The 27,838-nt window shown below is 39.7% G+C and overlaps 1 protein-coding gene across 2 annotated transcripts; it reads right to left on the bottom strand.

Moving 5' to 3' along the window:
- On the bottom strand, window positions 1-27,838 carry adgrf3b (adhesion G protein-coupled receptor F3b). 2 transcript variants are annotated; one of them, XM_080289627.1, is made up of 19 exons: window positions 27,686-27,838; window positions 27,145-27,217; window positions 26,176-26,238; window positions 25,878-25,890; window positions 25,442-25,576; window positions 15,334-15,486; window positions 13,126-13,181; window positions 12,952-13,010; window positions 12,236-12,378; window positions 7,587-7,817; window positions 6,839-7,075; window positions 6,516-6,653; window positions 5,934-6,133; window positions 4,884-5,069; window positions 2,874-4,187; window positions 2,343-2,384; window positions 2,173-2,202; window positions 2,018-2,087; window positions 1-1,219 (listed from the first exon to the last, which is right to left on the bottom strand). In XM_080289627.1, the coding sequence occupies exons 3-18, from the start codon at window positions 26,233-26,235 to the stop codon at window positions 2,022-2,024; spliced, it is 3,063 nt and encodes a 1,020-aa protein (XP_080145753.1). In that variant the 5' UTR covers window positions 26,236-26,238; window positions 27,145-27,217; window positions 27,686-27,838; the 3' UTR covers window positions 1-1,219; window positions 2,018-2,021. The 2 variants fall into 2 exon arrangements, with proteins under 2 accessions (XP_080145753.1, XP_025999219.1); XM_026143434.2 differs by having other exon boundaries at window positions 2,014-2,087; window positions 27,686-27,837.

Genomic DNA, 27,838 nt, shown 5'->3' with positions numbered 1-27,838 from the left:
GAATGTTATTTATTTTTATTTGAACAGATTTCAGATACATACAGTGGCCACACAGGGATAGTATACAGGTTATAGTTCACGCCAAACATAAATTTAAATATACAGTAATTCATCTTAAATACAACCATTAAACAAGTCCGGACTTGTTAAAGCATTTACTTTGTTCTATGCACAGTGAGCACTTGCACTCTTGGTCTACTTAACATCCAAAATCCAGTTAAGTCGAAGATGTACACAGTTAGTTATCTTTAATTTTACTTGGAATGGAAGAAAACAAATGATTGTTGCATCTACAAAGATAACTGACAAAATCTACCAACCTTAGCTAATAATAATAGCAAGAAGAATAGCTAGAAGTACTATGTGTCATGTACAAATATCATCGGAACCTTAGCGCTAATCATTGACAACAATGCTCTATTTAAAGGTATAGTATGCTACATTTTTTGGTTATTGCTAGCAAACACAATTTTCAAACTCACTACCAGATTCACTTCAGCCAAAGACAGTATAAAATATGTTCAATGTTACCCGCTGGTTCCTGAAATCTCATTTGAAGCTTTAAGATAATTCTTTTGAGTGGCATTTTGGTGTTTTGAAACCTGATGTGAAGAGTGAAGGGTAGAACTGACCATGAAACTTGTGTTGATGTAGATATCGTGGGAAATTCTCTTTTCTGGCAAGAAGAATGACCTAGATTTCCAAGATGACTGGAAACGAGTCACTGAAACCCTAACCCTTGCCATTCAGGCTGTCATTTATGTCAAGGACGGCATTTAGTAACGACTGCAAACAAAAGTATAAGACAAGCCTCACTTTTACATCTGGCAGGTACAGCCATGTTTTACACTACCTGTCAATGCAGCTGAAGTGCATTCTTCGTCCTGTTTGCTGTTATTGTCCTGTATATGTGTTACAGTCAAGAAACATCAGTTACATGGCAAAATAAGAATAAATAAGAAAGGCAGGGTCTCTGGAGATAAAGACACTGTCATGCACTTCTAATTGGTCATAAATAATAACTAGACAGGGGTTCTATTGCTTTTTAGGAAAACTACATATAACTATAGATAATGATATGATTATAAACAACATTTAGTTAAATCTCCTTAAACAACGCACTGTAAATGTCAATGAACTACATACTAACTTAATGCTAACTGTATTCTCCAGTAGAGGGGTAGTTGGACAGGCGAGTTGTTAGTTCAGGATTCACAGTCTGAAAAGCAAAAAAATAAAACTTTTAAGACTCAACTTTAATTCACAAAAGATCATTTCTGCTTCCATGTGGTGAAGAAGTAATTAATGCTGACCATATGGGTACTATAACTGTTTGACACGAGAGCCTCGTGAAAAACAGCACAACATTCAAATTGTGATCACAAAACCAGCAGAAAACAAGTATTCATATTGTTTCAACAGGTTCAGTGTGACCATGGTTTAATAACTCATTTTATTCAGTTTGGGTTACCCAGAAATCAAAATGTCAATTTCTGCTGCTTAAAAAAAAGCAAAACCTTGAGAAATGTGTCTTTTCCACACTGTAGATAAAGCAAATAAACAGGGTTCATAACTTTGGCAATCCATGAAATGTTTATCATCCAACATAATCAAGGCAAAATTACAATTTCTTTCTTGGCTAAATTGTTGCAATTATTTGTAATTACCTTATCCCTTATCCCTAAACATGATATCTGCTAAACACCAACGTTATCATTTTAAGCATGCTAGTATGTTGATATTACACAACCTATGCCGTTCCACCGGAGTACAAGTGCAACCCTGCTACTCAGCCTTGTTATAGATTACTTTGTAAACACAAAACAACTTGTATTTGTGTGGTGGTTTACAGCAGCCATCAACAGTTAATAGATATAACCCTGAAAATGCGAGTTTAGTTACTGAAGGATCTCTCATCACTCAGGATTGATCAGTTCAGTGGGCTACCAAGTTTCAAGATAGAAATTTGGCATTATTAAAGGAATATTGTTAAGGACAATAGATAGAACTGACCTACATCTTCAGTGGTCTTTTGTGTACGTAGTTGAAGTGAATTTCTTTGTGCTGTCATTTCCTTTTGATTTTCCCTGAGGGAAGAGACCAGAAGTATTATCAACCATGTTTCTATCACTTTATCAGGCAATTCTGTATGTATCTCATTGTTGTGCTTACAGTTATGAGCTTGAACAGTTCCTCTCTGACCTGATAGTAACAATGTAGACAAATTGTTTAATACATTAAGTACATGGCAAATACTAAACACTTTCTTCTAACCATCAATTTTTTTTTTTTTATAAATATATCTAGAGTGATATCTGTTCCACTAAAATGATTAAACCTACCTTCTGCTCTGCAAAACACCCTGTGATCAAAATAAAAAAACCCTGGAAGAGAGAAAAAATACGTAACATGTCTAAAAAGACACAATGGTTTTCCTTTTGAATCAGGTTTGCAGTTTTTTATCAGCAGAGACAAGAGTTTAAGGGAGTTATATGCCAATGGGAAAGTTAGATCTGTGCATTGCCATTGAATGAAGTTTTCTGATCATCATCAGAAACTTGGATATTGATAATTAACTCAACTTTAATACATGGCTTTATTTTTACTTTTAAACAATGAAATAATGAATGTTTTAAAATATGTTACTTCTACAATTGATCAACAATGAAAAGCAAAAAAATATAACTTTTAAAGAAAAAGAATTATAAAAAAAGACAATTATAATTTATAAACTATAATAGAGGGAAATGGAGATTTGTCCATTGTTGATTTTCTTATTCATATTTGTGAATGTTTTAGATCATCAAATACATTTTTTGAAATAATTATTACCTAAATTTGCTTGGTATGTGCTAACTGTGCATTCAAATTACCTGGAAGGTATTAAGGATGGTGAAAATGTAGGTGATAACGTTATAGATGGGGCTATCAGACATGATGAGTTGAATGAAGCCAACAATCCATGTCACTCCAAAGACAGGTGTTAGAACAATCACCACTTTGAGGATGCCTTTTGCCGTTTCCTTGTCATCGGCCTTGCTGCTGTCAGGGACTGAGGTCTTCATCAGTGTAACGATGACAACAATCATGGAAAAGAGATTTGCCAAAACAATGGTTCCCACAGGCAGGAGAAAAGCATGCATGGAGCCAACCAAGAGTTTTACATAAACTAGCCAGCATGTTTTGCTGTCGTAGTAGTCCTGGTTGGTGTATTTGCAGTACACATAGCTGGATCCCACCATTAGGATTGGGCAAACATAGCCTAAAATGCTGGAGAGGAACATGAAAACTCTTTTCCTCAGTGGGCTGAAGACAAAGATGAGCTGGTGGACAAGCATGATGCTCAGGCACAGCATCCAGCAGAACATAGCCAAGAAAAAGAGGTGTTTGCATATGGTCAGTACTAGACACCAGCTGTCAGTTAAAGTCTTGGGATTGCTAGAAGCCAAGAAACTGCAATATGCAAGCAAGAGGAATGTGGCAATGTTCACTATAGCTGTGTGCCGAAAATGAGAAAGGTTAGTCTTGACCACAGCTGACCACACCAGAGATTCAATGATGAGAAAGATCACCAAGGAGCAAATGGACACACCAAGGCCAATATTTGAAATAAGTTCAAGGATAGGATCTTGTTTTCCTCCATCACCCTTGGACATTAGGACAGAGAATGCAGTTAGGTGGTTGCACTCACATATTGTGTGGTTTTTATCAGAAATGCTGATATTGCATCCTTCATCTGACCATTGATTCCTTGTGGTGTTCCAGAAGACACAGTGAGGTTGAGTGGGGTTGGTTTTCCCACTGGGGAAGTCCAGTCTAATTTGTATAGTTGAATCACTATTATTGTCCAGTGTGGCTGATAATATGAGGTCGGTACGTTCAGGTTGTATGCCATTAAAGCTGTTATTTAATTTACTCATTAGATTTTTCACAGCTACAGTTTTCAGTATTCCATTGGTCTTGTTCATATTCACACCAATGTCAAACACAGACACATCACAGTCATTACTTCGACAGAATGTAAGGTCTAGATTTGTACTGTTGATTCCGTCGCTCTGGTTGACCTTAATGTTCTTCACTAGACCTTCCACAGACTCTAGGTAGTTTGATGACATTTTATAACGAATTGTGTCATTTACCCCACTCCAGGTGCCATTCAACATATTGCTTGCTGCACTAACAAAATCCTGAAAGACAGTAAAATAGAAAATAAACTTAAAAAATTTATTTGACTGAACAGTGACTTTTCACACTTTCTCAGTTGATGCTAGGACCCCTATTCAGGCGTAATCCGCTTGGGTGTACAGTCAAGGATCTTTAAGTACTGCATGGTCTGTTGTTGAAATTTAAAGTGGAAGAGAAACTACATGTATAAAGGGTCATTTCCACTACAGAGCCCTGTTTTGGTTAGTTGTTGCTAATAGACTTACATCATTTATGTTAGCTAATTAGTAACAGAACAAGTAACATGTTTAGAAAGAGTTATATGTTGCTGTATTGACAGTTAGCTGCATCACAGAGTCGTGAAGGACATTATTTTAGCAATTCTTTTGTTATTCTATTATTTCTTAAAGGTCTTACTGTAGATTAAAGAAAATGTAACATATTTAAACTGATGAAACTGATAATCTGCCATATTAATCCATATTATACAGTTGGTGGACATTTTTTCCTGCAGAATAGGTACTTGTACATTTTTATTGACTTATTTCCATTGTGTTGTATTATTGGTATTATTCCTCTAACTATCTTGACATGACATGAGTAGTAGAATGTAGAATGAGTATATGTTGAGGATTATTTGAATTTCTACTTCTAAAATGAAGTCTGAACTTTTATATTCAGAACTATGTATGTATAACAGAAAAGGTAGATGTGCTTACAGGAAAGATATCCTCTCCCAACACAGTTGTGTTTGATGCGTCGGCCATCATATTTAGAACACCGATGGAGGCGCTAATGTCAGCAATACTTTCACCAGATCCAGAACTTAATGTAGAGCTGTTCTTTAGCCCTTCAAATATATTCTTGGCCACCTCCGTGGTGGCCCCTAGTCCCTTCAGGAAGGCCTAGATAAAGGAATTAGTGTGTAAAGAAAAGAAAAATCCTATAATTCTATTTTATAGTTCACAACAGTAAGCACAACAGACACTTTATTTTAAAGTCTTGACATACTTTTACATTTGGATTTGTATGGGTTACATGCAAAACATTAAACAAAGCAGTAGTTTTACATATGCAATATGCTACGCTGTGTAATTGAAATCGCTCCAGATTTTACCATACTCCTTCTAAATGGTATGATCTATATAGCTTAGTTTTGGAGTTTATTAAATTTTACTTATAATGTTGGGTGAAAATGGTAACAAATTGCAACAAAAACCTCTTCGTGATTAGTTGCCAGCAGATATCTGTAGTTTACATGAAAAATGCCAACTTGTCTGTCAAACACTCACCATTTTATTCTCTTAGTCGTAGTGACAGTATGATGCAAACAGTAAACTGAAGACTGAGTTGAAATGTATTGGTTGCATTAGTAAGGAATACTTTATCAGTTTCTGGTTTGTGTAAGTGTATTTGGAGCCAAGTTAGCATCTATTCTGTAAACCACTGGTTATTGTGGGAACCTGCTGGTGACTAAAGCAATTCACTCTAGCTTCCGTCAGCAAACTTCCAGTTACTACTTAATACTGGAATACACTTTTTCCGTAGCAACTAGTGGTCACCGACCAGTCTCTAGGCCTGTGTGACTGAGACCTAGCCTCAGCAGAGAGCTGAGAGTATGAACTTTAAAGTCAAGGTGAACTAAGATGAAAATTTACAAACCTTTATCATTGCAGTTTCAGAAACTAAAAATACTGAAACACATACACAAATGCAAACGAGAGCAAACAAAAACGTATTATTGTAATGACAAATAAAGACACACTCACTTCAGCTGCATTTGAAATTTTGTTCAATTGTTCACTGACGCAGCTTGAGAACACTGCCTGCCAGGCTGGGCCGTTACAAGGTCGGGACTTATAGCCAACCGTGCCTGCTGGGCATGTTCGAATAATCACTGTGTCTCCAGCTGGGGTTTTTGGCCATGTATCTTTATCCAGTAGCTCCTCTTTACAAAATGGCTTCCCAGCTTAATAATAAAATAAAAAAAACATTAGGAAAAAGAAAATAATATTATTAATTATATTTATATCATTAGCTGGTGCAGCATAGGCCTTTGCAAACATATGCAATTCTAAAGCCTGAGAATATGTCATTATACTACACATGAAATTTACAATAAACAGATTAAAGTAGACCCATTATACATTTCAGGCATATATTGCTGAATATTGGGTAGCCAGTCAGTTGACAGTTGGCTTAAAAGAAAGGTGGTATTATTGGAACTGTTTTTCAGACAAGATTGCACCAGCCCCTGGCATAATAGTAGAATAGAAATCTGGAGCTGGACTGAGCATAATAAGGCCCCTTTAAACGTATTTAAAATAATAGACAATTTAAAGAATCCTTACCATAGATAACTGGGATGTTCAATTGTGCACTTTTAATTTGACCGATTACATTCTTAAAACTGATATTAACATATGGTTCAATCGTTTGTTCGCAGAGGATGGCAGGATTGAATGTGTAGTTGACGTAACTGCTTGAAGCTGTAACAGAAGATGACATTTTTTTTAACTGAATAAAGATTTTGTGCAGTAAGCTTTACACATATTTTGCATTACTGATTAATCTGAGTGTTTTTAATGACATAAATAAACAACAACAACAACAAAAAAAAAAACTATGTATTTGTTTCTGTTAGAATACTGAAAATTCAAGGAAAAAATCTTACTTGTCATTTTTACATCAGGAGACACTTTACCATTGTAGCCCCACGAAATGGCATAGGTTGTATTGCTTGCTGGGATTATGGCACTGACGGTAATGCTTACACTTCCCTGATTTTCTGAACAGTCCACAGTAAGAGGCATGCTACTCAGGGTAATTGTATCAGGTAGGAGGGCCACACTCAGATTAGTCCTGCCTATGTGCCTGATTGACCCAATGGTAAATCCACACTCATATGTGCCTGCAGGGAACATAAGACAGTTACAATTATAATGGAGGGTTGGCCCTTTACACATTAATTGACATTTCAGTTAACAACACATGCAGGAAATGACAGGAGCTGAGCCACCAGTTGCCATATTACTGACCATAGTGGAAACAGCGCTGAGAGTATAAACAATATATGTCAAAAATATTACAATGCAAGTTTATAAAAAATCAGATTCTTATTTGTTATGAACAGGTTCAGAGCAGAGCTGATCAAACAGTTTAAATCCATTGTGCCATTGTGCTACCCACACAAAGGATCAAACCAGTTTTTTTGACCTGTCCCCTCATCCCTGTTGAAAATCAATAAAATATCGATCACAAAAAAGAAAATAAATATTCAAACCTGTTCAGAGGAAGTGCTTCACAGGATTAATTCATTATACTATCTTGTTAGTGTGAGTTTATAACTAAGTGTATTTTGTATACTGATTTCATATCAGAGATGTTTTATCTCTAATCAAGAAAAAAGTGTAAACACTTGCCTTCCCAAGTGCCTGTCACCTTGTTGAGGGTAACACCAATACAAGATTGGAAGGTATTTGTGCTACAGGTCTTATTCAGCTGGACCACACTGCCGTCGTTGAGCTCAAAGCGCTGATTCCCTGTGGTTAGATTCCAGCCTGCGCTGTCTGTGGCCTCCTCAAGTTTGCATGCAAGTTGTGGCGTGGACTGATAGCAAACTTGAGTCCCTGGGGCCTCTACAATGACCATTCCTGTGTTAAGATAATACATGGAAATATAAATTATAAAAATGCTAAAAAGGTCACTTTAAACTTATCCAACTTTAAATTTAGCCAACAACATTGTTTTGGAACATTTATGAACATTTATTTTATTCATACTGAATGGTTAGAATAGATAATGTCACAGTTCTGGGTCATTTTGACCCAGCATTTTTTGTTTTTTATATTCTGGTGTTTATCTGTATTATGATTTATGTTCCGATTCTTGGCTGTGGCTCAGGTGGTAGAGCAGATCAGCTACTGATTGGAAGGTTTGTGGTTCGAGTCCTGGCTTCCCCAGTCTGCATGCCAAATATCCTTGGGCAAGTTACTAACCCCAAGTTGCTCTCCGATGCATTCATGAGTGTGAATGTTGGTTAAATTGCACTTGATCTTAGAAGTGATTGTGTGAATGAGGCATGTTGTATGCAGCGCTTTAAGTACTCAATAGCCCTAATTTCACCCAGCTGTCTCCCTCCTGTTTTTCATTCCCTGATTACTATGCCATTTATTTAAACCCTGTATTTGCCTTTGTCGCGTTGTACCCTCTAAATGCTGTGTGTTTGTGTTCCAGCTCCTTTGTTCTGAGTTGAGTTTTGTTTTGCTTTTGTGACTTTTATTTTATGAGGTTTTTCCAGCAATAAAAGCTGTGTTTTGAGTTCCAGTCCCATCGTTGAGTGTCCTGCATTTTGGGTCCTTTTTTTCCTTCCTGCCTGCACACAGCCTATCATGACAGATAAATTGTAATAACCATGCATTAGTGAAAACTAAAATTAATTGGCATGGAGACAAATAATGGGGATATGGTAAGCTAATGTTACTGCAGCTAAATTGGTATGGTTAAATATATGTGGGCATAATATTTCATTTTGTTTTGTTTTTCCAATTTTTTCACATGTAGTTTTATTGATTCTGAAAAGACAGATCGACATATTTGACATTACTGGAATTAACTGAAGAACTCAAACATTTTATAGACAATAAAGAGTGTGCAGTTGGAATACCTCTATCTAGGGATTGAGAGTAACGAAGTTTCTATTCTCTGTATGTCCTGTACATGTGGCAGAATTGACAATAAAGTTGACTTTGACTTTGACTCTAGATCTCAAAATGCTTTTGACACAATATATTATTAAACAAACTGGAAAAGTGTGGTATTAGATAGTTTGTGCTGAATTGGGTGATGAGACAGCAATTTGTAGATATAAATGAATACAAATCAACCTGCATGGATATACAATCTGGAGTTCCTCAAGGTCCGGTGCTAGGCCCGAAACATAAAATATTCATATGACATATGAGTCTCAAAAATAATAAAATGTTTAAGACTCATGCTACGTGTTCTCACTTTGTTGCACTTGTGGAAATATATGTTTTTCAGTGAGAGTTTACAGCAGCTTTGCTGAATGGTAAATGGCCTGTATTTGTAAAGCGCTTTACTAGTCCCTAATCAATCAATCAATCAATCTTTATTTATAAAGCACTTTTCATACAAAAAAAATGTAGCACAAAGTGCTTTACATAGTTAAAAGCAGCCCACCCCACCCTCCAACTCACTCCCCACACTCTCATTAACATAAATGATGTGAATACACACATATCCCCCCCCCCCCCCCCCCCGCACACACACACACATACACACACGCGCACACTTAAAGAGTAAAAATTGGGCTGGGCTCGCATGAGCCAAGTGAGGAAACACTATAACAGGGAGCCGTCTGCACCGGGAGCCGGTCACAGACCGCAGCCTCCAGGCTGGGCACACAGCAGGAGGGAGGCCAAGGAGCCCCCCAGCCAGGCTGAGAGGACCCCCAGAAACCCAGCAGCCACAGTCGATCACAGCCCCGGTGCAGAGAGCGCCCTCTGAGGAAATATGACACAATAGGATATATACAGGGTAAAATGATATATACAGGGTAAAATGATAAAATAAATAAGAACAGGATACAATATAAATATAAATATAAATAGAGTAAGAAGATTAAAAAATGAATAAGAATAAAATCAATAAATATTAGGTAAAGTCTAAATTAATAATAGAATAACAGGATAGAATAAATAAGCATAAAATAAATAAACGTTAGGTGAAAGCTAAATTAAAAAGGTGGGTCTTGAGCCTGTTCTTAAAAACATGTACGTTCTGTGCGGCCCTGAGCTCCTCCGGCAGGCTGTTCCACAGACGAGGACCATACCACTGAAAAGCTGCCTCTCCGTGAGTATGTGTCCTGACTTTAGGGACAGTCAAAAGGCCAGTACCAGAGGACCTCAGGGTCCGCGAGGGTTCATACGGTAAAAGCAGATCTGAGAGATAAGAAGGCCCAAGACCATTAAGACATTTAAAAACCAATAAAAGAACTTTAAAATCGATCCTGAAACACACGGGGAGCCAGTGCAGCGATTCTAAAACCGGTGTAATGTGGGCCCGCCCTCTGGTCTTCGTCAGCACACGAGCTGCCGAGTTTTGCAAAAGTTGTAAAGTTGAAATATTCTTCTTAGGAAGACCAGAGAGCAGGGCATTACAGTAATCAATGCGACTGGTAATAAAAGCATGCATCAGCATCTCCGTGTTGGCCCGAGAGAGAATTGGGCGGACTCTGGCTATATTTTTTAGATGATAAAATCCAATTTTGGTTACATGTTTAACATGTGGGATAAAACCAAGCTCAGAGTCAAAAATAACACCCAGGTTTTTCACTTGTAGCGAAGGACATAGTGAAAATGCCTCTAATTTAGACAAGAGTTTCTCTCTCTGAGCCTCAGGACCGACAATTAAAACTTCAGTCTTGTCCTGGTTAAGCTGTAAAAAGTTTTCTGCCATCCAAGGACCTTAAAGCGCTTTACACATTCAGTCATCCACCCATTCACACAAACATTCACACACTGTTAATTAAAAAAAGAAGTGAGTAAATTTGGCTTGATATGAAAACTTTATGTAGCCCTGGCTATATAAATAGGTCATTTATTTAGATAGTTCATTTATATTGATAGTTAAATGCAAATGTTCACTGTGTTCAATAATGTGTATACAAATGCCTGTAAGGTATGTGATGTGTGTCACTTAAATGCACAGCCTTTTTATTTGTATTTTGAGGTTTATGTCATTATTTTTGAAATGTTATTGATATGTACTACAGCTCCAGTGAACCCTGAAGTAGTCTCTGGTAGATGGGTGGGAGTAAGTGGGGAGTGCACTCTGCAGGAAGCGAGAGAGATGAGAGCTGAACAACAGTGTCGAGTGAACGCAGAGTTCATAGAAGGGCGACAGACGTATTTTCGGGTTGACGGGTAGTTAACTGTAGTGGAAAACTGTTGTACTCTACTGTGAGTAGGAGACGGACGTCTTGCTGGTGTGTCAGAGAGGTCCCTTCTGCTGGTGTGCTGAAGTTATGTGTTCACATGATAGCACGTGGAGACGACGACTGTGAGTGCTGCTGCCGCGGCCTGCTGGTAGCCTTGACCCAGTTTCCTCCACTATCCCCTTGAACTGCCTGGAGGTGTGAGTACTGTTGTTTGCACGTGCTTTTTATTTTACTACTTGGCAACAAGTGAAGCGACCATATTGTTTTAGGTCCCAAAGCACCCGAGCCACGACTCAGGCCTGCAACGAGGGGTTTGCTAGCAGAAAGACTGTAGCACTTGAGGTGTGTGTGTGTCGGTGAGAGTGCGTGTGGGCCCACAATATTATTTGATTATTTTGTTTCTGTTCAGGTAGACGGCTTACCATTGTTTATCAAACTTTATTAATTTTACTTATTTTCCTTTGTGTTGTTGTTAACCAATTATTCACTAAAGTGGAGTTAACTTTATAATTGACCTGCTTGTGTGTGGTTTATTTCCATATAGTGTAGTTTTATTGCATATTTTATACCATAAGCATTAAAAAGGGAGTATCAGTAGAAAAGTAACAACAGGAACCCAGGGCCCCTCTCAATAGAATGTGGGATGGGTGTTACATTTAACTTTGCATTAAATGTAAGCAAAACAAAGATCATGTGCTTTGGAAAATGAAAACTAACTCATTAAGCATTGTTGCTAATGTATGGATAGAAAATACACTTGGGGTGTGAACAAAAACAGCTGGACGGCTCATTTTAGACATAAAAGCAAAAGAGCAAAGACTGTTGCATTGTTGGAAACACAACATTCTGAACCATACTGCTTACTTATTTTGTCATAGTTGAATTAGTGTGTGGAAATATGGGGTAACATATACAAAAACACAATACCCATAATGCACATTCCAAAAAAAAGAGGTATGATACTTAATATAACTCCATATCTGGAGCACACAAACTCTATATTTTTAGGTCCAAACAAATGTCATAAATCTCTGGTACAGAGAAATATATAGATTAGAAGATCAAGTTGTACAGGAATTGAAAGAATAGTAAAAATAATTTTTTACTGACCTAAAGTGTCCACAAATATAGCTGTAGGTGTAAGCAGACTTGTAAGATTATTGACTATGTCTTGAAGTTTACTAGTCAGCACTCTGACACTGACAGCTACCTGAAAGTCAACATACTGCAGCGATGGGGATGTGGAGATGGTTCTGTAGAGAATGATGGAAAAATAACTTGTTATCGACATAAAAAAAACATTACAGTACAAACAGTAAGTTTTATTTACTGTGCATATCTAATAAATTACATATTGCAAGGTCTCCAAAAAGTATTTGGACAGTCTCTTTGGAATCCTAAGATTAATCTTTTTCGCAATCACTTTTGTGCACCATGAAATGCAGAAAAGAAAATTAATGAATGCAGTTTTCAAGTGCTGTCCCCTCTATTGCCAGGGAACAGCTATTGACACTAGTCATCAGGTATGCACAGAGTTACTGAAATGATGAGAGTTTTACATAGAATTCTTTGGCATGGTTTCAGGGTTTCCCATCTACCAATCAGCTTTGAAGCTCAGGTCTCTGAAACAGCCCTGAAGACATTAGCTAACTCAGGTAGAATCATTTACAAAAAACTCACCTATAATAACTAACAGTTTAGTTGGTGACTATAAGTGGTGTCACAATAATAAGTGATGTTGTTTAAAAAAAAATAACATTGACGAAAAACAAACACAAAACCAAAAAGGTAACTTATATAACATATTTCTTTGTAAAATACAGTACCTTGGACCAGTAACGTTCACATACTGAATAGCATTCAGTTTTTGAAATTGGTTTTGAAGCTAAGAAAAGAAAAAGCATGACATCGTTGATATTTTTGTACTATGTAACAATAGAAAACATATTTATATTTATAGTTTATTTATAGAATAGTACAAACGTGAGGATGAGACATACCGTTGTGGTCTTGGTTGAATCCCATGCTGCAGTCTGTACTGATCCATTGATGAAAACTGTGTTCATTGTAAATATTACAGTTTGTTATTACTTTGGGTTTTATTTTGGTTGTCAAAGACAAGCATGCATATCAGCATGGGGACTGCTTTGAATGCACAGACTGGGATATGTTTAGAGAAGCTGCTACATACTCAGACACCGTGGACCTGGAGGAGTACACAATCTCAGTGACCAGCTACATCAGCAAATGCATTGAGGATGTCACTGTCTCCAAGACCGTGATCTGCAAACTATAAACCCTGATTCTCTGCAAAGCCACGCAACCTGATGAAAATCAGAGACTCTGCCTTTAGGTCCAAAAATAGAGGAACTTACACTACAGCCAGAGCAGATGTATCACGGGCCATCAAAGACGCAAAGCGGCAGTATGCAGACAAGATCAACACACATTTCACAAGTACAAAGGACACTCGGCGAATGTGGCAGGGCATCCAAACAATCATGGGCTACAAGCCAACACCTCCAGCATGCAGCAGGGATCCCTCTCTGCCAGACCAACTAAATGACTTCTTTGCATGTTTTGAGGCAGAGAACAAAGAGCCAGAATAACAACCTGTCTCGCATTAGTCTTCTGAACATTTAGATGGTTGTTAACTTCAGGAAGACCTCAATGGCTCACACTCCACTGCACATCAACGGATCTGCTGTTGAGATGGTCAACAGTGTGAAGTTCCTCGGTGTGCACATCTCAGCTGACCTCTCCTGGAACCTGAACACCACCACCATCATGAAGAAAGCCCAACAACGTCTTCACTTTCTTAGGAAACTGAAGAAGGCCGGTCTCCTTCCTCCTATCCTCACATCATTTTACTGGGGAACCATTGAGAGCATCCTCTGCTGCTACATCACTATCTGGTACGGGAAATGCACCCTCGCTGAAAAGAAGTCTCAGCAGCAAATAGTGAGGAGAGCAGAGAGGATCATTGGAAGCCCTCTCACATCCATCTCCCAACTCTATGACAGACACATCATTCGACGTGCGAACAGCATAGTGAAGGACACTTTCCACTCCTCACATGCACTGTTCTCCCTCCTTCCATCTGGCAGACGGTTTCGCAGCATTAAAACTGTAATGACCAGACACTGCAAGAGCTTCTTCCCCCATTCAGTCATAGCCCTCAACTCACTACCACAAAAGGACTGATATAAACATACACCTCTACAAACACCTTACAATAATCATCAAAAGACTCAAAAACAACAAAAACTACCACAAATCCACTACAAACTGGTCCTGGGAACAATATTCTCATTTGCACACTCAGTCACATACTTCTGAACACACACCTAAATTCTTTAGGTGAAATCTTTACATTTTTGCATTTCGTACACGTCTTTGTCATGTCTCATCAATAATATCCTGACAATAGCTTGAAACTGGTATTCAATACCTACTGCACATTCTCTCAGTCCTGTCTTTGTTTATCTTTGTTTATCGTACAGGTAATATTGTATAGTTACCATTATAGTATTGTATAGAATTGTATAGTTAGTAATTAGCACCTTTTTATCCCTTAATTTTTAGCATTTCAGTACACTGTATACTGTGAATACTACTGTATTGACAATAAAGCTCTTGAATCTTGAAAAAGTAAAAGAGTGAAAAGCAAAGGATAAACATAGCTGTATTCAACAGATTTGTACACCACACTTATTATAGTTTATATTAATTTAGTTTCAACTGGAATCCAAGTACATTTTCTCATTTTAATTTAGGTGTAATTGTTCAAAATGTTCAAGTTGTTACATTACTTTCAGTGTATGCTTTGTTTTTGATTAATTTATTTGTAACATAGGTGCTTTTTTCATGGCAATATTTTGGAAATTCAAAACAGTATCTTAATACTATTCAACAAAACAGACACTGTTGTCAAATTTGACCAAAGACATGTTTGACTATTGTTATATATATTTTTTTAAATAAATAATATTGTTTATTTGCAAAAAAAGTACTTCTATTTTTAAGTACTTTTAATGCTTTCAACACTCATTTTAATGCAAATAGTTTAATTTTGCATTAGTTCTCTATAACACTGGTATACACTAAAACTTATTCCATATCATTAATCAACAGAATAGAAAAAATAAAATAAAAATAATAAACAAAAAAACAAACAAAAAAAGAGTTACACATTTCAGGAGATCTACCTTGAACTTTAGGAGAACAGAGGGGTGTGATGTAGGATACATTTTGTTTGCAAGTAGCATCCCCGCAGCAGCTGTAGTTGTAGCACACTTCATTGCTCCAAAGATAATTTGTAGAGCAGTTGCAGTTCGTGTCAGTTCCAACAATGAGGCATTCTAGAAATAAAAGAAAACATTCTTAATTCTCTGAGTTTTTTCTTTTTAGTTTTTTTATTTGAGGGTTAGGGCCACTCTGGATCATCAGAACTGTATGGGAAAATTTGACTGACACCTGCTTTCCTTCATAGTACAACAGTAGACAACATGTAATGTAAAAATATCTTGTCATGGTCCGTGGTCCTGTGTCTAAGGTGTCTGTGTGTGTGTGTGTTGGATGCCCTGGTGGCCACACCCCTGGGCTGGGCCATTACCGGCACACCTGCTTTCCATCCGGGGCGATTACCTTTTTTTTTTTATAAATTAGTGTGAAAATGAAAATCACTAAAATGACCATTTAAAGGTAATTTTTTAAACACACATCTACATCCCACTTCTGGTTTGGCAGAATCTGCAGATGCAGCTTGTAGCAATGCTCATGCAAATTCAGACCACACACCATTACTTCCACAGGCATGCTGAAATGATCTGTATGTAAACATGCCATGTTTTTTCTTGCAGTTTCAGTACAAAACTATCCAAGGCCTAAAAACTCTGTTTGCATTAGGAGTGTGTGTGTTATTTTGATAGTCTTGTGTTTCCTGTGCTTTGTATCGGCTTTTACTTCCCCTGTCTCATTTCCTGATTTGTTGCAGCTGTCTTCCTTGGTGTTTCCCATCTTCCTAATTATCTGGTGTGTATTTAAATTCTCAGCTTCCATATGCTCTTTGTTATGTCCTCTCTTGCAGTTTTTTTTTTGTTGAGTAGTTGTTGATTTGGTTTCCTTGTTCCTGTACCTGCATTATTTTGTATTATGATTAAAGGACATGGGAAGTAAGTAATGAAACTGCTTGCAAGTTTATTTCTTACTTTCCAAGTCCTGTGTTCCTGCCTGCTTGCCAGAATGGCAGGCAGGAGTCTGACCTCATAATTAGTTTGTGGGTTACTATGTTTTTTTTTCTGTTGTTTTTTCTGTTGTTGTTGTTTTTTTGTTGTTGTTTTTTTAACCCTGCAGTAGTTTTATGATTTAAGCTTTTTTTGTGTATTAAAGTCACCAGTGACCATCAAAAAAAAAAAAAAAAAAAAGATTCTAGCCAATCATTTTACGTTTCCGAGGATAATAGGCGGGGCCAGGTACGTGCGTTCTTTTAGAGCAGAGCTACAGATTAAAAATGGCCAAGGCGAAGCGGTCAAAAGTCTGGCTGTACTTCACAGCAAAATATGCAGACTCAGCAGCCTGCAACAAGTGCTTTAAGGTGATACTGTCAAAGGAGGTAACACCTGAAATCCGATGAAACACCTGGCGACGCATAGCGTTTTCTTTTAAAAGCCCAGAAATGCGCCGTATGATAGCTTGCTGCGAGACCTCACACCGAGCACATCTACTGTGCGTGGGTTGCCTGTTATCGGACCCGGAGTTAGCAATATCCCCCAAAAACCCCGAAGAGGAGAGTCCTGGCCCCTAGCCCTGCCAGTGTAGCAGAAATGATGATGGCAGCAGCAGCCGTTCTTCTCTGGGTGAGTAGCTTAATGTTGTTCATGTGTAATTTACGTTGCGTAGGCTAACCACGTTATTACATTAATGCATGTGAGGTGAACTAGCAAACACTATCATAGCTACATGCGGCTGTCTTCTTGTTTGATGGCAGATACTCCCTTCACCCTGGCCAAAAAGGCTAAAATGACCAAAGAAAAAGAGGGAAACAGATAAACATGAGAGTTTTTTGGACAAAGTGTTTTTTCCATTGATTAAGCACTGCTTCCAGCTAAGAGTGATACCATATATGCCCCATAGCTGCAGAAAAGGCTAACTTTGTTATCTTTTTACTCACCAGTGTGTGAATGTGTGTGTGAATGGGTGGATGACAGGTTGTGTAAAGCGCTTTGGGGTCCTTAGGGACTAGAAAGCGCTATATAAATACAGGCCATTTACCATTTTTACAAAAAACAAGCTGAACATGAGAGATTTTGGGACCAATTTTGTGTTCTCCATTCTTTAAGCACCGGTTTGAGCACCGTTTGAGCACCGGCACCGTTTCAAAAGTACCGGTTTGGCACTGGTATCGGATAAAACCTAAACGATACCCATCCCTAGTCTCCAAAGACGTTTCAGAGAATTTGGCAGTACATCCAACTGGCCTCACAACTGCAGATCATGTGTAACCACACCAGGCCAGGACCTTCACATCCAGCATGTTCACCTCCAGGATTGCCTGAGACCAGCCACACGGACAGCTGCAGCAACAATCGGTTTGCATAACCAAAGAATTTCTGCACAAACTGTCAGAAACCATCTCAGGGAAGCTTATCTGCATGTTTGTCGTGCTCATTGGGGTTTGAACCTCACTGCAGTTCGTCGTTGTAACTGACTTGAGTGGACAAACACTCAAATTCAGTGGCATCTGGCACGTTGGAGAGGTGTTTTGTTCACAGATGAGTCCTGGTTTTTACTGTTTAGGGCAGATGGCAGACAGCGTGTGTGGGTGAGCGGTTTGCTGATGTCAACATTGTGGATCAGGTGGCCCATGGTGGTGGTGGGGTTCTGGTATGGGCAGGCGTATGTTATGGACAATGAACACAGGTGCATTTTATTGATGGCATTTTGAATGCACAGAGGTACCGTGACGAGATCCTGAGGCCTATTGTTGTGCCACTCATCCACGACCATCACCTCATGTTGCAGCATGATAACGCATGGCCCCATATTGCAAGGATCTGTACACAATTGCTGGAAGCTGAAAACATCCCAGTTCTTGCATGACCAGCATACTCACTGGACATGTCACCCATTGAGCATGTTTGGGATGCTCTGGATTGGTGTATACGACAGCGTGTTCCAGTTTCTACCAATATTCAGCAACTTCACACAGCTATCGAAGAGGAGTGGATCAACATTCCACAGGCCATGATCAACAACCTGATCAACTCTATGCGACGAAGATGTGTTGCCCTGCATAAGGCAAATGGTGGGCACACCAGACGCTGACTGATTTCCCCCCCCCCCATAAAGCAAAACTGTGCACGTTTCAGAGTGGCCTGTTATTGTGGGCAGTCTAAGGCACAACTGAACATTATTTACGCTGTCTAATCAGTAGTGATGTGTGGATCGATCCTGAAATATCGATTCCTCCGATACCAGTCATTTATGTTCTAGAATCGATTCTCACATTAAAATATTGATATTTTAGTAATTTAGAGTAAATTTGTAGTTTATCATTAACAGTAACAGAGTGGAAAGAAACTATAACATTCGGATTGTCTACATCCAAAGGAACTACTTCCTCTTCCGCCTTTCATAGTCATGTGCGAAATACGGCTGTATAAATGTCTCGCAGCCCCTTGGCGTGCGCAGCTGAGCGTAATTGGAGTCATGTGCGGACGTATTTTACCTCCACAAACAGCTGAGACGTGGTTTGCGATACATGTGGCAAAAAAGTGAGGTGTTGTGGCCATACTAGAGAGACATTCAAAAGGGCTGTTGGGGGGTGATAAATACATTTTACAGGGTTTATTTATCGGATAAAGTACATTAAATGTCATCGTTTTTATTATCGGGTTGGAAACAGCGGTGGTGTCCAAATTCAGAGGCTGCTTCGCGGTCTAAAGAAAGCCGGGTAGTATGTCATGAGCTCCCTCGGTGGAGTGAAACTCTGCTGTCTGCTCCTTGCTATCTGAAATATAACCGGGTGCTTGCATAAACTCTGGACTGTCTCACACTTTGTTTAATTAGTTTTCTTTTTCGACGTTTATTTAGCTGTGTGAAAACCCCGGAGGAACCCTCCCGTTAAATTTTATTTAATCTAATAACTTTAATCTCAGCCAATTTACTCACAAATAAAACACTGAAAAAGCCAAACAATAACATTTTTAAGTTATCAAAGTGACTTATATATCATGTTTAACCCGAGTAGTGAAAGACCGCAGGGGTTTGAAGACGATGTGTCGGTCGGCTCAGATATTTGACGTTTACAGAGCTACATTCTCATTCTTGAGGCGAACTGAAGAGGAGGAGAGGGACAGGTGCTGCTAGGGCGAGACACACGTCTCTCACAGAGTCCTTTAGTGCTGCAGGCAGGCAAGGTGTTCAAATAGCACAACTTCAGTTTTTTTTATTTCTATATGATGAACTCTGCATTATTAAGTGATAAGAACAAGTAATCTGATGTCCTGTAATCATTATGATGCTATAATTTGAGATACAATAAATAAAATAAGTTTTTGTACAAAGTATCGGTATCGGATCAGTATCGTCGATACCACCCTGAATATTACTTGGTATCGGATCGGAAAGGAAATCAGTGGTATTGCACATCACTACTAATCAGCCCCTTGATATGCCACACCTGTGAGGTGGGATGGATTATCTTTGTAAAGGAAAAGTGCTCACTAACACATATTTATAAAGATTTGAGAACAATATTTGAGAGTCATGGGTCTTTTGTGTATGTAGAATAATTTTCAGATGTTTGCGTTCGGCTCGTGAAAAATGTGAGCAAAAACAAGTGTTGCGCTTATATATTTTTCCGTGCATTTATTCATCAATCTAAACTAGTAATCTCACATGAGTTTAGTAGAACTGACAAATGAGCACTTCCTGACAAAACCTGAAACAGTGCACATTGGTAATATTCTTTTATTAAAACAGAGTCCAGTCCAATAATTTTGACTCTTGTAAGAAAAACATCAGTTATAGACAAATTGCAGTTAATATTACTGCAGCTCTGTTATGTTGAAGATAATGTTTAAGTAATCACAGCCTGATGATCCTTTTTTTTTAAAGGTTAGATTACACAATTTTATTTACTTGGGGATGCAATAATAACAGCTCTTCACACAACCCTCACACACCTGGACATTAGTAACTCCTATGTTGGAATGCTATTGGTGGACTTCAGATCTGCCTTCAATGCAGTTCAACCCCACAAACTGGTTAAAAAACTAAGCAACCCATGACTCAGCAGCTCACTGTGCAGCTGGATATTGGACTTTCTGAGCAACAGACCCCAGAACATCAGAATGGGAGAACACACCTCCTCCACCCTCATTCTGAATGTAGGTGTCCCACAGTGGTGTGTCCTCAATCGCCTCTTATACTCACTTTTCACCCATGACTGTTCTCCAATCCACACCAGTAACACCATCATATAATTTGCTGACGACACCACCATCATAGGACTACAACAACGATGATTCAGCCTACAGAGAGGAGGTTCAGCATCTGAAGCAATGGTGTGACGACAACAACCTGCATCTGAACACAGCCAAGACCAGGGAGATGGTAATCGAGTTCAGAAGAACAAAGCGATCGGGGCACTCTACCCTCTACATTGATGGGGAGGAGGTAGAAAGGGTAGAAAGCTTTAAGTTCCTCGGAGTCCACATCTCGGCCAACCTTACCTGGTCCATAAACATTTCCCACCAGGCAGGAAAAGCACAACAAAGGCTATACTTCCTCAGGGAACTACGTCAGGCCCAATTACCCCAGAGACTGCTAGTAAACTTCTACTGCTCCACCATCGAGAGCCTTCTGACCTACTTCTGCACACTCTGTTTCAACTGCTGCACCGCAGAGGACAAGAGGAAACTGCAGCGGGTGGTGAGGGCAGCAGGCAATCGGCACTTCACTAACCCCCCTCAGAGACATTTATACTGGCAGACTTCAGCAGAAAGCCAGCATCGTCATCAAAGACCCCATGCATCCTGGACACTCACTTTTCCCCCCTTCCCTCTGGTAAATGCTACAGGTCCATCAGGTCGAAGACAAACAGACTCAACAGAAGTTTTACCCACATGCTGTCCAACATGCCCTACCTCCACCCTGATTGGAGGATAACTGCACTGCCAACGCTCATGGACATTATCGGGGCGATTGTGGCTCAAGAGATGGGAGTTCGCCGGTTCCAGCCCCGGCTTGGACAGTCTCGGTCGTTGTGTCCTTGGGCAAGACACTTCACCCGCTGCCTACTGGTGGTTGTCAGAGGGCCCGGTGGCGCCAGTGTTCGGCAGCCTCGCCTCTGTCAGTGCGCCCCAGGGTGGCTGTGGCTACAATGTAGCTTGCGATCACCAGTGTGTGAATGTATGCATGAATGGGTGGATGACTGGATATGTAAAGCGCTTTGGGATCCTTAGGGACTAGTAAAGCGCTATATAAATACAGGCCATTTACCATTACACCTTATTTATAAACCGTATTTCTATTTATACTTCGATGCAACCAACATCCCTACCTCTCTAAACTGTATTTATTATAACCTTATTTATTATAGTTGCAACAGCACCCCCCACTCGATGTGCAATATCACTGATCACACTGCACCTCTCAATGCACCTGCTCCTCAGATTATTCATTTATATATATATATATATATATATATATATATATATATATATATACCGCTTTACTAGTCCCTACATGAATAGGATGAGGGACCTATGGATTCTTCGATACCCAACATCCACAATGACGGCGAAACAACTAGTAGTTCAGTGTTCCAACATTCGAAAGAAGGGACTGCTCTCACAGCTAGAGATTGACGAGGTACAACACAAATGCTACGGCAAGGAGGAGTCAGGACGCCAGGTCAGGGAGGCGATATCATCACCCCCACCCGAGATTGGGTACATAGCCCCAAGTGCGATAGGAGAAGGATCGTTGAGTGCGAGAGGAACTGACCTGAAAAATAGGATCATGGCCAAGCTTGAAACCTGGATCCCCCGTAGCCGGTTACCAAGATTACGTGAAGTACCCTCAGAAGGTCTGCTAGATGATGTTAATGCAGCACTACGGGCAATACCTACAACCACGATTACCGACACTAACAAGCTGATCTACAATACGGCAGCAGTGATCAGTGAGATGCTTGGCTACAAGTTGAACAGCCACAAGGGGCAGTACCCTCCATGGAGAAGGAGGCTAGAGGGCAAGATCAAAGTAGCACGGAGGGAGGTTAGCCAACTAACGGAGTTGCAGCAAGGTGCGACAAATAAGGTGCCTAAGAAATACAGCAAGCTGTCCATACCTGAGGCCTTGGAAACTGCCAAGCAAAGACTCAGAGCCTTGGCCAGCCGCTTGAGGAGGTACACCAGAGAGATAGAAGGCAGGAGAATAAACCAGCTGTTCTCCACAGAACCAGCAAAGGTGTACTCTCAGTGGCAAGGGAACAATAAGAGAACAGCACCACCAAGGCTGGAGACGGAGCAATACTGGAAGCGCATATGGGAGAAGGATGCAACCCATAACGGCAATGCTCAGTGGCTAGAGGATCTGAGGGCAGACCACAGCGACCTCCCTGAACAGGGTCCAGTAACCATCACAGTGGCAGATATCCAAGAAAGGGTCTCCAGTATGAAGAGTTGGACAGCACCAGGGCCCGACATGGTTCACGCCTACTGGCTGAAGAAGCTGACTGCACTCCACGAGCGTCTGGCAGCACAAATGAACCAGCTGCTAGTTAACGAGAGACACCCGGAATGGCTAACCGAAGGTCGGACGGTCCTGATCCCCAAGGACCCCAAGAAGGGACCGGTCCCCTCCAACTACCGACCAATAACCTGCCTCAGTACTACATGGAAGCTCCTGTCAGGCATCATATCGGCTAAGATGAACAGGCACATGGGTCAATACATGAGCGGGACACAGAAAGGAATTGGCAAGAATACCAGAGGCGCAAAACACCAGCTACTGGTAGACAGAACAATCAGCCGAGACTGCAAGACCAGACTGACCAACCTGTGCACTGCCTGGATTGATTACAAGAAGGCCTATGACTCAATGCCCCACAGCTGGATACTGGAATGCCTAGAATTGTACAAGATAAATGGGACCCTAAGAGCCTTCATCAGGAACTCAATGGGGATGTGGCGTACAACACTAGAGGCCAACTCCAAGCCCATAGCACAAGTCACCATCAAGTGCGGGATCTACCAAGGAGATGCTCTGTCCCCACTGCTGTTCTGCATAGGCCTGAACCCCCTCAGTGAGATCATTAACAAGACTGGCTACGGATACCGACTACGGAACGGAGCAGTTGTCAGCCACCTCCTGTACATGGATGACATCAAGCTGTATGCCAAGAGTGAACGAGACATCGATTCACTGATCCACACTACCAGGCTATACAGCAATGACATTGTAATGTCGTTCGGACTGGAGAAGTGTAGTCGGATGGTATCAAAGAGAGGGAAGGTAGTCAGAACTGAGGGGATTGAACTACCAGAAGGCAACATTGCAGACATAGAGGACAGTTACAAGTACCTGGGGATCCCGCAGGCAAATGGGAACCATGAAGAGGCCGCTAGAAAGGCTGCAACCACCAAGTACCTGCAGAGGGTCAGGCAAGTCCTGAGGAGTCAGCTGAATGGTAAGAACAAGATCCGGGCCATCAACACGTACGCCCTGCCCGTGATCAGGTACCCTGCTGGGGTAATAGGCTGGCCAAAGGAGGAGATAGAAGCCACTGACATAAAGACAAGAAAGATCCTTACCATGCATGGAGGGTTTCACCCCAAGTCCAGCACCCTGAGGCTGTACGCTAAGCGGAAGGAAGGGGGCCGGGGACTGGTGAGTGTCAGCACCACAGTCCAGGATGAGACAAGGAACATCCAAGAATACATTGGGAAGATGGCCCCAACTGACCGAGTGCTCAGTGAATACCTCAGGCAGCAGAAACCCAAGAAAGAGGAGGGAGACGAGGAACCATCATGGAAGGACAGGCCCCTGCACGGTATGTACCACCGGCATATAGAGGAGGTGGCTGATATCCAGAAATCCTACCAGTGGCTGGACAAAGCTGGACTGAAAGACAGCACAGAGGCACTAATCATGGCAGCACAAGAACAAGCTCTGAGTACAAGATCCATAGAGGCTGGGGTCTATCACACCAGGCAAGACCCCAGGTGCAGGCTGTGTAAAGATGCCCCAGAGACAATCCAGCACATAACAGCAGGGTGCAAGATGCTAGCAGGCAAGGCATACATGGAACGCCATAACCAAGTGGCCGGCATAGTGTACAGGAACATCTGTGCCGAGTATAACCTGGAAGTCCCGAGGTCAAAATGGGAGATGCCCCCAAGGGTGGTGGAGAATGACCGAGCTAAGATCCTGTGGGACTTCCAAATACAGACGGACAAAATGGTGGTGGCTAACCAACCGGACATAGTGGTGGTAGACAAACAGAAGAAGACGGCCGTAGTGATCGATGTAGCGGTTCCGAATGACAGCAATATCAGGAAGAAGGAACACGAGAAGCTGGAGAAATACCAAGGGCTCAGAATAGAGCTCGAGAGGATGTGGAGGGTGAAGGTAATGGTGGTCCCCGTGGTAATCGGAGCACTAGGTGCGGTGACTCCCAAGCTAGGCGAGTGGCTCCAGCAGATCCCGGGAATAACATCGGAGATCTCTGTCCAGAAGAGCGCAGTCCTGGGAACAGCTAAGATACTGCGCAGGACCCTCAAGCTCCCAGGCCTCTGGTAGAGGACCCGAGCTTGAAGGATAAACCGCCCGCAGGGGCGTGCTGGGTGTTTTATATATATATAAACCTCATGTATGTATGAGGTACATATATATATATATATATATATATATATATATATACATACATATATATATATATATATATATATATATATATGTTTGTATATATGTGTGTGTGTGTATATATATATATGTATATATATGTGTGTGTATGTATGGTATGTACGCATGCATACATGTGTATAGATATATGTATGTTTGTGCGTGTATGGGTGTATCCGTATATTTGCAGGTGTATGTATAACTTGTACATATCTTTCTTGTGTAAATGTAAATTTGTCTGTTATTGTGTAAATACTTACGCTATTGTGTACTTCACATACATGGAAAAATGCCAAACAGCCTTTCACTATTCTTGTAACAGTGACTATAAAAGCTATTCTATTCTACTTCAAAAAAATTACAACTTAACAACAAATTCAAGAAAATGTTCCAGAAACATACCTGCTACCAGTTCAGTGTTTATGATTTGTACTGTTTGTTTGCTCAGTGGGAGGTTTGTTGAATTGATAGCTGACAGGACAGTTTGGGCATCCAGTGTGACATTACTCTCCACCATTATCTCAGCGCTGTAGATATCTTAAATAGGAATAAGATTTGATATATGTTATTATTTTGTGTGATTAGCAACTTATTTGAATAGAAGAGGTATTTGAGAAATAGAATAAATGTAAAAATTATATTAACTACATGATGAATTATTGTGTTCAATTTAGGAATTCAGATTTATTGGGATAGTAAAAGGTAGATTTTGGTTCTCATCATTACTTGTGAAATACCTAAGGCTTACTAATAAAATAAACTAAAATACATTATTAAATAAACTTAGCTTAATCAATGTGATCACCTTCAACTCCTCCTTTTTACCTTACTGGCTTACCTTGTGCAAGGACCTGCAATGGCAAAACCAGAAAAATGACAAAATAACGCATTCTCAAAAACTAACAATTCAATGTTAAGATAAATTAAAGTACACAAATCATATCTCTGTCCATAAACGTGAATATATGGATATACTGTGGAGTTGAGATTTGGAATAAAACAGGTTGAATTTTCTACATTAAACTAGTATATAACACACAAGAGTAAAATATAATTAACATTTAACTTGAACCTTGATTGGTAAACTGTACTCCTATACAAAAAAGTACCCCATTAGACTGAAGACGGTTCTCTACCTGGTAGTAGATGTACACAGCTCCGGTCAGAAAAATGAAAACCTTGGAATACATTTTCATCACCTGGAAAAAAACACAAGTTATGACAAGCTGAGAAGAGAGATACTCAATGAAGAACATACATAAAGTACACAATTTATCCAAGGTACAGCACATGGATGCATAAAGAAATACTGGTCCTATTTGTAAGGACATTAACACTCTCACAACTATTATTGTGATTTGCTATTATAAATAAAATGGAACTCAATTGAAAGTGTCAGAACTTAAAGTGTCGGGAAGTATAATCACTAAGCTAGAACTCTGTTTTCTGAAGCCAGTAAAAGCACCGGATTCAAAAGTGTGCAAAGGTAGAGGTTTTAAAACCAAAATACTGAGCTGAAATGCAGTATAAGACTTCACCTGTTTCTATTCCTACATGTGCTTATTGAAATCTCACTATAAAGTTTTGTCTTTTTATTAACTGTGTCAGCACTGGGTCTCCCATATATTTAACTATGAGTCTCAAACTATCTTGAACTATTTTTGTCTTTAGCTTCCATAATACTCTTATCAGCTGCTATCTGCTTTCCATTCCAAAGTACAGGAAGCTTGTATTTAGCTAGGAAAAACCTGTTTGCATCATTTTGCATGTTGGCTATGAATACAAACAACAAGTTGGTGGTTTTTCTTTTAACAGTGCACTGTTCATTCCTGTCCACACCAACGGTAGGATAGCACCACTGTGTACACAAAGCCCGGTGATGCGGTATAGCTTATGCCCACATTATTTTCTTGTTGAGTCAAAGACACGGCCGATGTGTTTGGTTCAGCAATCGTAATGTATCATAAATATTGATAATTTAAAAACACATTTTTTTTAAATCCAGAAACAGAAACGTATGCACCAAACCATGTTATAAACTAAAAAAAAAAAACCTAAACTAATCAGTGAACTGAATAGATATAAAACACAACTTGTTCACCTACTGTGATTCTACTCAACTTGATGAAATCACAAAGTATTTTCAGTTCTGTTATTTGGCTTGTGGAAGGGAAGATCCTGTTAACAAAACAGAGGTTAAAGGGTTTCTTATCATAGGAATAGCATATTGTGATACTGAATGGTAATGTATCTCATGACAGCCATAGCATGCTGGGGGCTTCTATAGCAGAAACATAAAGAGATTCACATTTAAAGGTTTAACTATTACAGGATTTATGACTTTTTAGATTATGTTAAACTATGATTATTTAACATCTTAAGAACCACAAAGGTCAGGGATAGTGTTTTGGTAATATGCATTTTTTAAAACTGATATATCCAGATGGAGACATTGAAAACATAAAACCTGAAAGGCTACAATATATGAAACTTAATTTGAAATGTCAGAAACTTTTAACTCCAATAATTTAATACAAGAGGCAGACTTGTGTGTAGTTCAGTCAGGTGGTAGTGAGAGCTCACCTCTGTTATTTTCCTTAAAAAGATACAACAATCTAAAGAAATACACAAATAAAACATTCTTACCTTTGCTGCACTCTACACAAAAATGATTGTTAACCCATTAACTTTGCTTCAATTAACAAACAACACTCCATGTCTATCAGACACCGATCAGATTTCCAGTCAAAGTGAGTGAGCAAATTGCTTATGAACACTAAGTTACACTGAACAGAGGGT

Source organism: Astatotilapia calliptera, chromosome 15, assembly GCF_964374335.1.
Source record: "Astatotilapia calliptera chromosome 15, fAstCal68.1, whole genome shotgun sequence".
Lineage (NCBI taxonomy): Eukaryota > Metazoa > Chordata > Actinopteri > Cichliformes > Cichlidae > Astatotilapia > Astatotilapia calliptera.
The sequence above is the reverse complement of the archived record's forward strand: the minus strand, read 5'-3'. Positions and strand labels throughout refer to the sequence as shown.